The sequence below is a fragment of the Etheostoma spectabile genome, chromosome 7 (assembly GCF_008692095.1).
Source record: "Etheostoma spectabile isolate EspeVRDwgs_2016 chromosome 7, UIUC_Espe_1.0, whole genome shotgun sequence".
NCBI lineage: Eukaryota > Metazoa > Chordata > Actinopteri > Perciformes > Percidae > Etheostoma > Etheostoma spectabile.
Genome location: NC_045739.1, coordinates 10,374,662 through 10,388,141, shown reverse-complemented (window position 1 = coordinate 10,388,141; position 13,480 = coordinate 10,374,662). Strand labels below are relative to the sequence as shown.

General features: G+C 38.7%; 3 protein-coding genes across 4 annotated transcripts in view; 2 read left to right on the top strand and 1 right to left on the bottom strand.

Annotated features, from left to right (window-relative positions):
• The first annotated feature begins 544 nt into the window (after positions 1-544).
• On the top strand, positions 545-2,612 carry tac3a (tachykinin precursor 3a). The gene is made up of 7 exons (XM_032521407.1): positions 545-766; positions 1,143-1,258; positions 1,345-1,444; positions 1,657-1,686; positions 1,769-1,822; positions 1,955-2,021; positions 2,353-2,612. The coding sequence occupies exons 2-7, from the start codon at positions 1,157-1,159 to the stop codon at positions 2,369-2,371; spliced, it is 372 nt and encodes a 123-aa protein (XP_032377298.1). The 5' UTR covers positions 545-766; positions 1,143-1,156; the 3' UTR covers positions 2,372-2,612.
• On the bottom strand, positions 2,586-9,510 carry c1galt1la (core 1 synthase, glycoprotein-N-acetylgalactosamine 3-beta-galactosyltransferase 1, like a). The gene is made up of 4 exons (XM_032521406.1): positions 9,269-9,510; positions 7,106-7,360; positions 5,873-6,537; positions 2,586-3,868 (listed from the first exon to the last, which is right to left on the bottom strand). The coding sequence occupies exons 2-4, from the start codon at positions 7,347-7,349 to the stop codon at positions 3,518-3,520; spliced, it is 1,260 nt and encodes a 419-aa protein (XP_032377297.1). The 5' UTR covers positions 7,350-7,360; positions 9,269-9,510; the 3' UTR covers positions 2,586-3,517.
• Positions 9,511-10,315: 805 nt separating this feature from the next.
• The window catches only part of b4galnt1a (beta-1,4-N-acetyl-galactosaminyl transferase 1a), a 12,201-nt gene continuing 9,036 nt past the window's right edge, over positions 10,316-13,480 (top strand). The window contains exon 1 of one of the 2 annotated variants that reach the window (XM_032521173.1): positions 10,316-10,518. The gene's annotated coding sequence lies outside the window, so the exon portion shown is untranslated. The remainder of the gene's footprint in view (positions 10,519-13,480) is intronic. The other variant, XM_032521174.1, reaches the window with a different exon arrangement.

Genomic DNA, 13,480 nt, shown 5'->3' with positions numbered 1-13,480 from the left:
CAAGCTTTTTTATAAAATAAATCCAGACGGACAATAAACTGTAAAAATGGCCTTAGGTTTCAGAAGGCCCACCCAGATGAATGGACAAAAAATGTTTGTTTTCATTTCATATTTTCTGTATGGATGGGCATTGGGCAGTCAATTACAAACACACAGCTGTGTAGCCTATCTAGTCACATACATCACCATTTTCTCTAGTGACATGCAGAGGCAGCTGCTGTCTATATAATGACTTCCTAAAAAGATTAGTGTCTTGACAGTGATGTCCACTGCTTGTTCAATGGCGTGGAAAGACACCTAGAAGAGCATGTGAGGATGGTGGCAAAGAGGTGGATACGTGAGACTGCTGCACACAAGTTCAGTTTATGATCAGCTGCAATTAAACTGTGTTATGCTTATTTGTTCTGTTCTTACACAGTATGTTCATGGATGGGGTTCATTTCACAAATCTTTGTCCTTGTGACGTTGCCTACACGTTATTTTTAAATGATGGTGCGTGTTTGACGGGAAGGGCTCTCAGCAGCATCATGACCATCAAAGAGAATTCTACGTAGCCTTCAGCACAACGTAATAGAATACTCCTCCTACGCTCCAGTTGCTGATTGGCGTTACGCAGGTATCCAGCTTTTATTTATTAGCCCAAAGCTTGGACGTCTCATTCATCCTGACCGGATCTCACTGCAGGATCTATCTGTTCACACTTTACTCTGCACCATTGCGCACGCAGCTGACTCTTTGAACAAACTATCTGCTCGACAGAACACAGGTAAAGAAAAAAAGATTACTTTTAAATTTTTAAAGTAAATGTTAACATATTTATTCTATTTTCAACTTTTGCCTTATTCTGTCATGAAAAAGTGGAACTTTTGGAAAAAAGGGGGACTGCGTAACATTACTGTCGTCTTGTTTTTTTCTGTATTGTAAGGGCACACCCAAGAGAAACAAAACCTTATTTTCTAACGAGATTTATAAATTTAAAACATACGTGTAATGAACTAGGCTATATCTTTGTAAATATAACACCGCACACTTTTACGCACCAATTACGCACCGGGGTATGTGCAACAAATGGTTCCTGATATTCTGCGATAGTTTTGTCTATAAGGAAACAACAGGATAACTGTAATTTTTTTTTCGTACAGGCGGTGCTGAGAAAATGAGGAGAGGCTTGCTGCTGGTGACTCTGTTCCTTATCATGAAACTTCGATACAGCCAGTCAAGATGCGAGGAGCCCGGATCGCGCACATCAACTTCAGATGTAGGTTTCCTTGCGCGTAAGCTGATTTACAGACCATCTTTTAACAGAAAATGTTAAACTGAACTTTTTGCTTCTTACAACTGCAGCAAACCACAGGCTTGGACAACTTCAAGCGGAACATTCTGAAGAGGTATAGCGATTTGGATTATGACAGCTTTGTGGGTCTGATGGGGAGAAGAAATGCTGGTGAGTCTCCCACTGAATACATTCATAAGTTTATAATAGTTTATAATACTAGTGTTAATGATAATAAAGTAAAAAAAAACATTACAAGAAAATATATGTAAATTGTGTCCCTTTCTGAGATTTGGTAATTTATTTATAATAATTTGATCAGAATTTTAGTTTCTCATTTATTCACTTATATTTCACAAACGTTTTACATTTCCTTTTATCAGATGCAAACGCTGTACAGGCACCACAAAAAAGTAAGACCTTTTTTGAGTTCTTTCTTTAAATTATTTCATAAAATAAGAAAATAGAATGCTTCTAACTCTTCTTCTTTTTTAGGGGAAATGAATGACATTTTTGTTGGTCTTATGGGAAGGAGAAACTCAGAGCCTGGTGAGTGTGGTGCTTTATAAGTGTCAAATACCCACAATAGCACTGCTGGCTTTTGTTTCAAGGTTTTCTCTGGTGTTGATCATGCACAAAATATATCTAGATGGGACTATATTGTAATGTCTGCCCTCACAGATAATGGTCCCTGGAGGAGAGAGTACCCAGAGAGGAAAGGCATTTTTCTCAACAAGTGCAGGCTGAGGTGAGTGCCTCTTCTTTTTCAATCAGTAGATGGAACATGAAACATCTCCACTTTGAAAAATAAAGTTAAAACTTAACCTGGCTAATAAAAGCATGAAACAATATGGAACAGAGGAGGTTTTTAAGATGTATGCCAATCAAACTTTAAAGTAAAAAGCACTGCTGACTCAAATTATTTCTTTATATTTCCTTTGAATGCTTTTCATGTTTCTAAAATGTAAACCTCTAGTTTTGCCTTATTTTTGTGATGTATTAAATTAGTTATTTTGCATATTTTAAATGCCTAAGGGTAGGAATAATAATTATACAGTATATGATGTGTTTTGTTGCAGGTTCCTTCAGGGGCTGTAGACATTCACTCCAAAGAAACTCTCTAATCCGGCAACAGTGACAGAAGATCACAGAGAACACAACCAATGAACTAACTGTCTGATGGAAACAACTAAAGACCTACGAGCAGGCACTACATAGATTGCATTTGTTGTATCTGAAGACAAAACATGATTAGTAGTAACAGCCAATACATTCTATTCCTTTATCATGTTATACCTTTTTCTTCAAAAGCTCAAAATAAAAATCGTTTTGTATACATCATTTATTAATTCAAAACGTCGGTGCAGTTTCCTGCAGCTGTGTACAAGTGATTCTTCAAGTTTGTCTCCAGGGCAGGCAGTAATGTTCAATCACACCTGCAACAATGTTTATGGTTGGGTTATATAAAATGACTTGACAAGAGGGATTTATCGGATTTGTTTTTATAACACTGTGTTCATCAGAAGTTAGTGTTCTCAGAAAAAAGTACAGCTGGTTTCAAGCACACATTCTTCAGAGCATCTTATATCACATACTGTAGATAAATAAAAAATAGATTTTTAACAGCAAAGTTCTTGCTTTTCTTACTGAAATACAGTGGTTGTAAATTAGGAGTTTGCTAACTTATCTAAGAGATTTTAAAAAATAAAGAAATATGGTAACTTGATTTTTGTAATTTTAAATGTTGCATGTTGTTTCAGAAAGCCAAAAAACAAACATATTTTGAATTATTTAAATTTAATTGCAGAAAAGTACAGCCAGAACATCAGATTTAATACCAGAAAAGAGGCTAAATATTTTGAAATTGTAACTCATCAATGACACGCACGCACACAGCTGTAATACTGGCTCAGATCAGGTTGTAAAAAACACCAAAATAATATTCTATGCACCTCTTCTTGCATCTACCCAAGCACATAACTGTAATTGTGTAGTGTCATAAATATATAAATTTAAATGCTGATCATGTTGAACATAATTAAACCAAAGGTTTATCTTGGTTAAACATAGCCCAGCCATACGGAGCTGCAGCTAAAAAAAAAAATCATATTCAAATTTTAAATCACTCTCACCGTGGGTGTTTGTAGTGACATACGGGCTGGAATTATACTGCGATTGGATCAAGGAAGACCTCTCAGAAGAAAATATTAGTCAACATACGGCGCAGGGAAATCAACCACAGAATCAGAGGTGCCTGCCCAGAGTGACTGCAGTCTTGTTCTCAGTAGCGCGAGAAATTAGATTGTCTTTCTCCCTTTTCTCTGGCTCTGTCTCTGCTTTAGTTTGGTTTACACTAACAAGGAAAGCTGAAGTTGTGCGACTCCTTCCATCTGTCACCTCCTGCACCCCTTTAGGTCCCGCCCTCCCGGCTGTCTGCGAGAGTGGGCCATGACTCAGACCCAGGCGTACAGAGGGTCGGTAGCGTGGCCTGTAGCCATACGCTCTCAGGTGATAGGTGTAGTACTCCAGTGTGTACATCAGCTCTGCTTCTACATAATGGAAAGATACTGCCAGGTCAGAGCAGCACTGCGGACCCTGGGGAAGAAGAACACACAAATATACATGTTAGCAGCACAAAGTGTACACAAAGATACCAAAAGTTAGAACAAAGGTTTTTTTTTTAAACATATATTTCAACAAAAAGAACACACTTGAAATACTGTACATGTGGCAATTTAGCAAAAGCAATTGTCAAAAAGTGTCAGTCTCCATCATCCATCAAACTGCAATCATATTTCACAAATTTTACTGTGACATCCCTTTACTGCTCAAAAGAGAAATTGACTAATTACACAACGTTCTGGGAAAAGTCTTTTAAATGTTCACTTTTTTCCAATAACTTTATCTAATAAATAAAAGGAAAGAAAATCTACTTGTGATGTCAGGGAGGTATTTAAGTAGGAATGTTTTGTATGCAAACAGGATTATGAGTAATATGGTCTCCATTTTGTAAACTACTAACTGACAATTCTATCTATCAATTCTTGTATAAAAATGTAACATGCAGCACCTCTCGTGTGTTTGCATTTGCCATTAAAATCTGTTTAAAGCATAAGGCTGGCATTATCCTACAAATCCCATGAATAGGGTGGAACCAACCATATGTGGTCTGTAGCACTATGCCCCAATGCTTCAGTATATCTGCAGTATGGTTAAAAAATATATTGTAATTTCAGCAGCTGGGGACTGAGGTTTCCAGCAAACGTTATGCAAACAGGAGTAAATTGCACATTTGTTGGGGACTATTTCCCAGATTAAAAGGCAGAAGCATGACCATGTACAATATGTAGCCTAAGTTTGACTCAAGCTAAAGTGCCCACGTTCATCTTGATGAAGGCTGCTACCCAGTGCTACAGTACACTGCCTTACACTTCTGAAACCATAAATTTCCATTTGTGCAGTCTGATAAAAAAAACAACTATTATTTACTTACTAATAAAATATTGTTTTTTTGTTTCTCTTTCAAGGACAAAAGGACAATACAGCTCCATATACTGGCAGTCAATGTGTGACAGGATCAGTAATTAACCCGTCTCATTTTAATTGCAAAGTACAATAAATTAGTTGCATCATCGGCAATTTTCCCTTTGTTGACAGGTCATTGTGTCTGCAGCAATCATGTACTTTGAAATTAACTAATTTTCTATTTCATAATTTCTATTCACTTGTTTTATGCAGGGGTCAGGTACGGCATTCAAATGTGCCAGATAATCACATTTTTATTTATTTATTATCTCTCTGATGAGTCATTTATAGCAACCCCTACATTTTGTTAAATTAATCAAAAGAAAAAATCCACAGTAATATGCACACTACTCACTTTCAGTTAGACAAAAAAAATCCCTATTGTACATTTTAATATAAAAGAATAATTCTTTCACCTGAAGTGCAGATGTACACTAATGATATTGGTACACGCTATCAATAGCATGTCTTTCTAACCCGAATCGTCCCTTTCTTTTTCTTTTTTCTTTCTAAAGATTCTTTGTTTGGCATATTAGGCCTTTATTTGTAACCGAATAGCTTAGACATGAAAGGGGAGAGATGGGGGAATGACATGCTGCAAAGGGCCGCATGTCTGATTTAATCAACAGCTGCTGAGTCGAGGACTGAGCCTGTGTATATGGCACGCACGCTCTATCAGGTGAGCTACCCAGGCGCCCAACTAGCCCCTTTCTAATAAGGTTACAGTGATTCACTCCACTAGATGTCTCGCTTCTCACAGAGCTATCTGTAAATCAACATGTCCTGTAATGGTGCCATTTTAGGCACTTTTCAACAGCTTACATAGTAGATATAGACAAGAAATATGGTAAGAGAGGGTGGTATGACATGCAGCAAAGATTATTGACTAGAATCAAACTGGGAATGTGGGAGTTATATGGTATGCGTCTTAAAATAATCCCCTGGATGACCCATTCTAAAGCATTAAAGCACAGGTATGATTTGTATTCGTTTGCTTTTACCATATCTACCAACTCATACTGTAGTACCATTTCACAGCACTAGTTCCCAAATAAAACATGAGTGATTACTTGCCTCAACAATTGGGTAGTAGCAATAGCTCCAGTACCAGAAGCTCTTGGAGAACTTGCCAGTTAGATGGTGTTCTGGCACAAATGGGTGGAAAGTTTCTCGAAGCAAAGTATCTCTGGAGTCCCCCGCCAGAACACCCATCTTCTCCAAACACTGCCCTAGTGCCAAGTCCTCTACATGTGTTGTGTGTGAGCAAACTTTGGTCCGAAAACCTTCCACAAATCTCTTGAGGGCCTCTTTGCTTAGAACATAGCCTGCCCCTCCGCTCATGTAGCCTTGCTTGGTGTAAGGCTTGAAGCGTTTGCCGAAGTAGATGGGCTCTTCAGGGGTGTGGTTGGACAGAATCCAGCGCAAGTTGTCCACCACCACATAGGTGTCATCATCTGCTTTTAAGAACCAATCGGCTTCACTTGCATGGTGCTCGTAGACGTAATGGAAGGCTCGAATGGTCTTCCAGTAGAGCTGGTCACGACCCTCCTTGGTGCCAAGACCCACAGTGGGGAAGTCTGGGTCCTCTTCAGAGCTCATGAACACCACAACATTGCAGTGGCGACTCCAGGTGGCCCTGACATGGCGGGCCCTGCTCTTCAGGTTATACGGCCCTGTCATCACCCAACAGAGAATACGTACCTTCTGGTACAACACATCTGCCACCCGGCTGTCTTCATCTAGAGGGAAATGGCAAACATTACAACATATAAATATTAACTGGTGTGCAGCGGAGCAATTGTATGTGAAGTTATATCAGGAATGCCCCACTACCCTGGCATTCCACACCTGACCATGACTTCTTTATATCTAATCAGTGTGCTCCACATTCCTTCTATGTATTTTATTCTTCTTTCATTGCATTCTCTTATGTAAACAGCCTTTGAGTATCAACTAAGATAACACAGGACAACATTCATGCAGTAGTTCCTACAAGTCTAAATGCCTCATCTGATAAGAAAGTCATTGAAGACAGTTAACAGTTAAAGAGTAAGGGTGGACAGGATCAATCAGTTTTTTAATTTTTTTTTTTTATTTATTCATCTTTTATCAAGACAACTTCCAAATCCATTAAAGCATCCATGCCAAAGATTATGCACCCTATATTTTTATCAGTGTCTTTAATTGTGCCATAATCAATCTATCTAATAAATAAATAAATAAATATATATATATATATATAAACTCTTTGTTAACAAATTATTTTTTCTGTAGTGTAAAGGACCAGTGCAAAAGAGTGTAAAGCACCTGCATGGTGAGGATGGAGCCGATTGACGAGAGCAGCTCCCTCCTTCCTCCAGCTGGTTGGTCTCTCCGACACCGCTGTGGTTCTTTCCTGAGCCTCTGACAGCACGGGGTAGCTCCTCTCAAACCACACCTGACGCAGGAAGAAGTAGATGCTGCAGGCCCCCACCAAGAAGCCCAGGGAGAAGGCCCATCTGGAGCTGGAACCCTTCATGGTGACACCGTCTCCAGCACCGTAATGTCCCATTTACAGCATGTCTACATGGGAACACCAGGACTGATTTGATGGACTGACAAACCTGACATGTGTCTCTTCAAGTAACTTCAATTTTATTTTGCAAATCATAGCGTCACAAAAAGCAAATACACTTGATTGGTATTTGCAACGCAAGACAGGTTTGTGATTAGTTGTGAAAATTAAAAGATATGATGTGGTTTGAGTACACTCTGATAACTTTATATCATATTGGATGCACTTTTCAGACCCAGACTACAACACATTTTAAGTATTGCCCCCTTGAGCCTAATCTCCTCCTCCCACATTCACGGAGCTTAAAACAAACTTTAAAAGGTGTGTGTTATTGCAATACATTTTGACAGGAAAATCTAAAACCACAGACAGCTGTCTAAGCTGGAAAAGAATTGCACTGGAGAGGTATTAGAGTCTGCACACAGACAAAAAACTAGTGACTGACTGTGAACATGTAGACTTTGTTTCATAAATCTAAATTATTTTAACTTGAGTGTAGAACCTACAGTTAATCCGAAACCGGCTCCAGCAGAATGGGAATTTGTCCCCCTTAAAATGATCATTTTTAAAGCAGACTGATTTAAGTAGATATATTTAAAATAAGCTATAATATAACTAGTGTCAGTAGTCATTTTGGCATGAGGACTTGAAAAGTCCTTTGTGAACATGGACTTTACACTTTACAAACAGGGTACATCTTGTGTCCTTTATTTGGAAGCCGTGCTGTTGAAAGGGTTGCTAACTCCCCCAAACAGCTGGCAAATTCACACGATGCATCAGAGGACAAGACGCCTCATCCCTCTAAAACACATTTGCTTGTTTTCTCTTCCCTCCCATTATTTCCTTGTGTCTCTTCCGTGCTTCCTCTGTGGTAGGAACTACCGTCCGTCGGCTTGGTGTGTCAGGGCCCTTTAGACGCAAGTAAGAGATGAAAATGGAGCTACAGTGTCTGTGTCACTGCCACATGTCATCTGTTATCTCATGGAGGAGGTTAAAGACCCCAAACCTGATACAAATGTTAACGATTAACATGTGAAGAGTTGTTTTGGGCAAAAAATGACTCTCCACATATCATGTTTCCCTTCATTATCCTGATGATAGATAAAAGAGGGAACGGTTCAATCCCCCTAATCAAGACATTATAATACCATCGCCCTCGCCAGGTCTGGAAACCCGGAAGTTTTGACTTTAGCCCCGGATGTAATTTTAGTTTAAATTTAGGTGCAAAATAGTACTGCTACATTTTGTTTGAAGGTTACTTCTCCAACAAAAGATGCAAAAGAGGATGGATGAGTACATTATGCCTACATGTGTGCTGACTCAGTCAGCAGAAATAATGAGAAAAGTTGATCTAAAAGGAGAATAAATAGTTGCACCAATACGTGTAAGAGCCTTACTGCATTATATACAATTATAGTTTTATATTTTGAATTGTCACCTGTTTCCCAGCATAGCCAAAAAGGTAGAAATATATTAAGAGTTTAATGCTCAAAATTTCCCAACAAAGGGAACAAAACATTTGCCTTTGAGTTGCCAGGACCAGCTGTGGTTAAGCCAATTATGTATGCCACCTAACTAACATCCACAAACTGGGCTGCTGAAACAAACACCCACGGTTAACAAACTGGGTAAGACAAACGGCGTTTTCGTGATGTGCTCTGCGTGCACTGCGTTCAGTTTATTCAATGGGTCCGGGCTAAGCCTCGAACCTCATCAAGTCCTACAAACGCCACTGGTTTATACCAAAAACACATGACTGCTGCTACAGTAAATTAGGGGCATGTGGAATCGAGATATTTGATTAAAAATCTGCAAAAATGTTGTCATCGTTATAGCTGCTATAGGTATATTCCATTCAGCACACATGTGTCTAAGATCTACACCCGTGTGTGTGTGTGTGTGTGTGTGTTATTTACCTTTGCTGGAACATCAGCCATTTCTGAGCACGATCTGCTTGCAACCCCAAAAGCAGCGAAATGTTTCCTGTTTCTGAAAAAAGGCACAAGCCTGCTACACCTGTCAGTCACATAGTCACATGCTGGTCATTAACATCCGATGTACTGTTTTTAATTCAAGTCGTCCCTGTTTTGCATCGCCAAATGAGATTAGAGAGGAAAACCACTGTGCAGATTTACATTCTTAAGCATCACGGGCTAAAGTCTGAAAATACGGCCTCTCATTGGCTGGCTGCCTGTGACGTGTTGAGGAAGCAGCATTTCACGTCCAGAAATGCATCTCTGGCAATTAACTGATTTTTACTCTGTAACATATCTATTATTGTTGAAATGTGTAATTTGAAGATGCTGAGGTACTGAGGAGAAACAACTTTATTTTTAATAGTAATAAAAAATGTAGATTTGTTCTTGTCCACTAGATGTCACCCTAGGTTTATGTTTATGGGTCACCCTAAGACACATCTTCACTCACTCCCATAGTTACATAGATTTTACATGTATGCACGAATAGGTGTAAGACACAAAAAAAACATAGACTGTAGACTTAATTTGAAGCATCTGCTCTGCCTGAGCAGCTGTAAGGCCCTAAGCAAACACAACGCATCAGTCAGCCAAGTATGTACTCGTGGATGTGGAACAGAGGGTTCATACACACATGAGGTATTTAACTCAGATTTAAACTTGCTACAAAGCACAGATCCAAGAACAATTTACAGGCAGATAGAAATAGACATGAGATAAAATAATAAAGCTGAACAAACATAGGTAAAGATAAACAATGAACTATTGGCTACACAGGATTAGGTTAAAACAGTTACTCTTCTTTATAAAAAATTGAATCCTAAGCATGTCTGTGCTGTAGGTTTCACAATCACTTTGAGTTGCATATGGCTCGGGGCGTTCAAACTAGTGATAGCACAAAATCATGCGTTGCAAAGAAGAAGTTTTAACCGGTGATATTCTTTTTAAATAAATAGACCAACAACAATGCCTACGAATAATCTAAAATTGTTATGTCGCCTATGCAAATCACTTTGTTGGCCTAAAGCGACCATGCGAAGCCACAGGGGAGTGGCTCCGAGCGAGAACTCCGAATCCTCCTGACCCGTCCACGACCGCGCCCACAGCTGTCACACGTCAGGTTCTCAAATTTGAACAAATGTGATTTGATACTACACTAAGGAATAATTTATCCCACGGAAACAACAACAGTAAGAAATATGTCAATCTCTCTTCTTTCTGTGTTTTTTTTTTTTGTCTAACTCTGACTAACGTTAGGCTACTATGGATATACATGTTGGCACTGTTTTGCATATCGCGTTAAAACATGATGGTTCGCTTTTTTTTTCAATGTTTTCGACACAACGGCCAACTTCTGATATTTTGGAAGTCGGTCAAGGGCTTTGAGTGTCTAACCTACTTTACAGCTTTAAAATAGGATGACAACATGGATTTTCTTTAAAAAATTAAGGGCTTAAGTTTGTGATTTCATGATAGGGAAAGTCAGCCAATGCGTTTATAAACTAAATAAAAATAGCCTACCATTGTTTTGTTTCATGCATAGGCTAAGTCTATATAAATTGTAATTTCCCCACAGGGGATCAATAAAGAGTATAAATGAATTAATTATTAGTTCAAGGAAACGCCACACCTCATGAATGCTCACAGCCATGTAGTTGTTTAACCTGCTAAACGGGAACTTTTTAAAACTTTGGAAGTATGCCAAAAGCCTCTTCCTTGTCAATCTGGGAATCATATACTTGTGCAGTGTTTTTGATATACTTTATTTTAAATTCATCTTAAACATTTGCCTTTGATGGCCTCAGTTATGTGATTGTGAAATATATAGGGAGAGTGATAAGGCTTCTACATTTGTCTGGGTACAACATATTTGGACTGTTGCTCTCTGGTGACATGGTGGTAAACATTCCAAAGCTTGTGTTGAGATTAAGGCTGAATCTCATTTCTCAGTTTTACCCCTACCCCTTTGTCTTACCCCCAGCCCTTGGCCCGCGAAACCGAGTGGTAAGGGCAAGGGGTGAAAACATACCCCAAAGAAATGGAACACCACTTGTCACCAAATGTTATTTTTCATTGAAGCAGAGACATGTGAAGACAGGAAAGAAACACCTTAATTTATTGGCAGCTTAACTTCACAAAACAATGGGTTGGGCATGACAGCAATCAAAAGAAAGCACCTCTTGCTGCCATGATGTAAATCAGCATTCCAGAGTCTGTAGAAATCCTCTCAGAGAGTGCCACCCTCTCAACTAAGCAGCCTTCTGCCAGAGTGATTCAAAGACTTTGTGTCCAGAGTCGGAGGGGTCGGCTACAATCTTTCCTGCAAATCTCAGGGTGCTGAAGGCATACAGGTTCTAGAGGGACAGCAAGTTGCAGCCATTCACCTTCTACACAGAGCAAATGATACAATGCAGTTTGCTCTGTCCTTGGCAGTGGCAGCATCGTACCAGATGGTGATGAAGGAGGTGTGGATTGACTCAGTAATGGCAGTGTAAAAGTACCTTATCATTGTCCTTGGCAAGCTGAATTTCTTCAGCTGCTGCATGAAGTAAATCCTCTGCTGGGATTTTTTTATGTTTAGCTCCCACCTGAGATCCTGAGTGATGGTGGTGCCCAGGACGTGGGAGGACCCAACAGTGTCGACACTAAAGTCGTCCACACTAATGTCTAAACAGTTGTAAATGTTTTGTTTTCTTTCCGTTTCAGAGCTCCAAACAGATTAGAATTGCCTTTTTCTTGCCCAAAAACTAGGCTTTTCTAAAGTGCCCTCCACGGCTTTGTGTTCACAACTGTATAGGGAATTCAACTGTATTATAATATAGTGTAAGTACTCACAAAGAGCGGGAGGGGAGCGAGTGGAGAATGGGCTGTCAGATGACATTATGACCATGAAATAAGGATTTGAGTCAGTTGGGATGTCAGTTTTTTTTTGTCAACTGAAAAGAGGACATGACAGTTGTTTAGGTGTTTCACTGTGAGCAGAGTTCTCTAAACTGCCCTGGATGCATTGTTGTGGGATGCAAGTCAGTTTCACATGTTTTAAAAAGTTGACTGTTTTAAAAAGTTGACTCCAGCTTATTTAGAAAATGAAGGTGATTTTCTTACTAAACCAAGTGATATCGCAAATTGTCTCAATGATTAATTCATAAATAAAATAAATAATCTAAAATAAATAAATCTTACACACTTACACAATAATTATACTACACGGACACAACACGGATTTGTCAAAAACATTGATAAATAAGATCATGGAAGGTAAAACATGTAGCTTTAAATTTAAGAGTGTCAGTGTTTCGAAAGTTGAATTACTTCTGATGAATTGTAAAAAACAAACCACCTGGTGTGGACTATCTCGAATATAAATTGATTAAGCCAATAGTTTCAATCATTGCTCCTACTATTGCTCATATAATTAATATGTGTTTTATGGAAAATATATGTCTGCAAGCATGGAAAATATGTAAAGTTGTGCCAATACCAAAGAATAAGAATTGTTTATGAACAGATTCAGTTTTATTTTTTAAATAATAATTTAATTACAGTTTTTTCAGCATGCATGCAGAGGAAAACATTCAACAGCCACTGCCATGACTCAGATGGTTGATGAGTGGTTTAAGGATATGGACGAGAGAAAAATAATAGGTGTTGTGATGCTTGATTTTACTGCAGCATTTGATATAATTGACCACAACTTACTGTTAAAACAATTGGAATATTATGTTTTTTCACAAACCGCATTATTATGGATGGAAAGTTATTTGGCTGACAGGAGACAATTAGTTTACTTCAGTGGAGGTTTTTCAAAGGTAAAGCTTGTGAAACATAGAGTGCCACAAGGAAGTTGTCTTGGGCCACTCCTTTACACAATCTTTACTAATTATTTACCATCTCTTTTAGATAAAGCGAGCATTTCAATGTTTGCTCATGATTTTACTATTTATTTATCAGAAACTGATATTGGTGATCTAAATACTAAACTACAGAGAGAGCTACAGTCAGTAGTGGACTGGATCAGGAGTTACAAACTGATTCTCAATGGATCTAAAACTACCAGTTTAGTGGTTGGAACTCATTTTTAAGTTCCAAACCGAACCTTGAACTCAGTATAGAGCAAACCTTTGTAGAGCAAAGAGAAGAGGCTAAACTTTT

Coding starts and splice junctions, on each gene's coding strand:
- c1galt1la (XM_032521406.1), bottom strand. CDS start 7,349: ATGGGACATTACGGTGCTGGAGACGGTGTCACCATGAAGGGTTCCAGC. Junction 6,538..7,105: donor GCTCCATCCTCACCATGCAG/GTGCTTTACACT, acceptor ATTTCCCTCTAG/ATGAAGACAGCCGGGTGGCA. Junction 3,869..5,872: donor GCTACTACCCAATTGTTGAG/GCAAGTAATCAC, acceptor CTTCTTCCCCAG/GGTCCGCAGTGCTGCTCTGA.
- tac3a (XM_032521407.1), top strand. CDS start 1,157: ATGAGGAGAGGCTTGCTGCTGGTGACTCTGTTCCTTATCATGAAACTT. Junction 1,445..1,656: donor GATGGGGAGAAGAAATGCTG/GTGAGTCTCCCA, acceptor TCCTTTTATCAG/ATGCAAACGCTGTACAGGCA. Junction 1,687..1,768: donor TGTACAGGCACCACAAAAAA/GTAAGACCTTTT, acceptor CTTCTTTTTTAG/GGGAAATGAATGACATTTTT.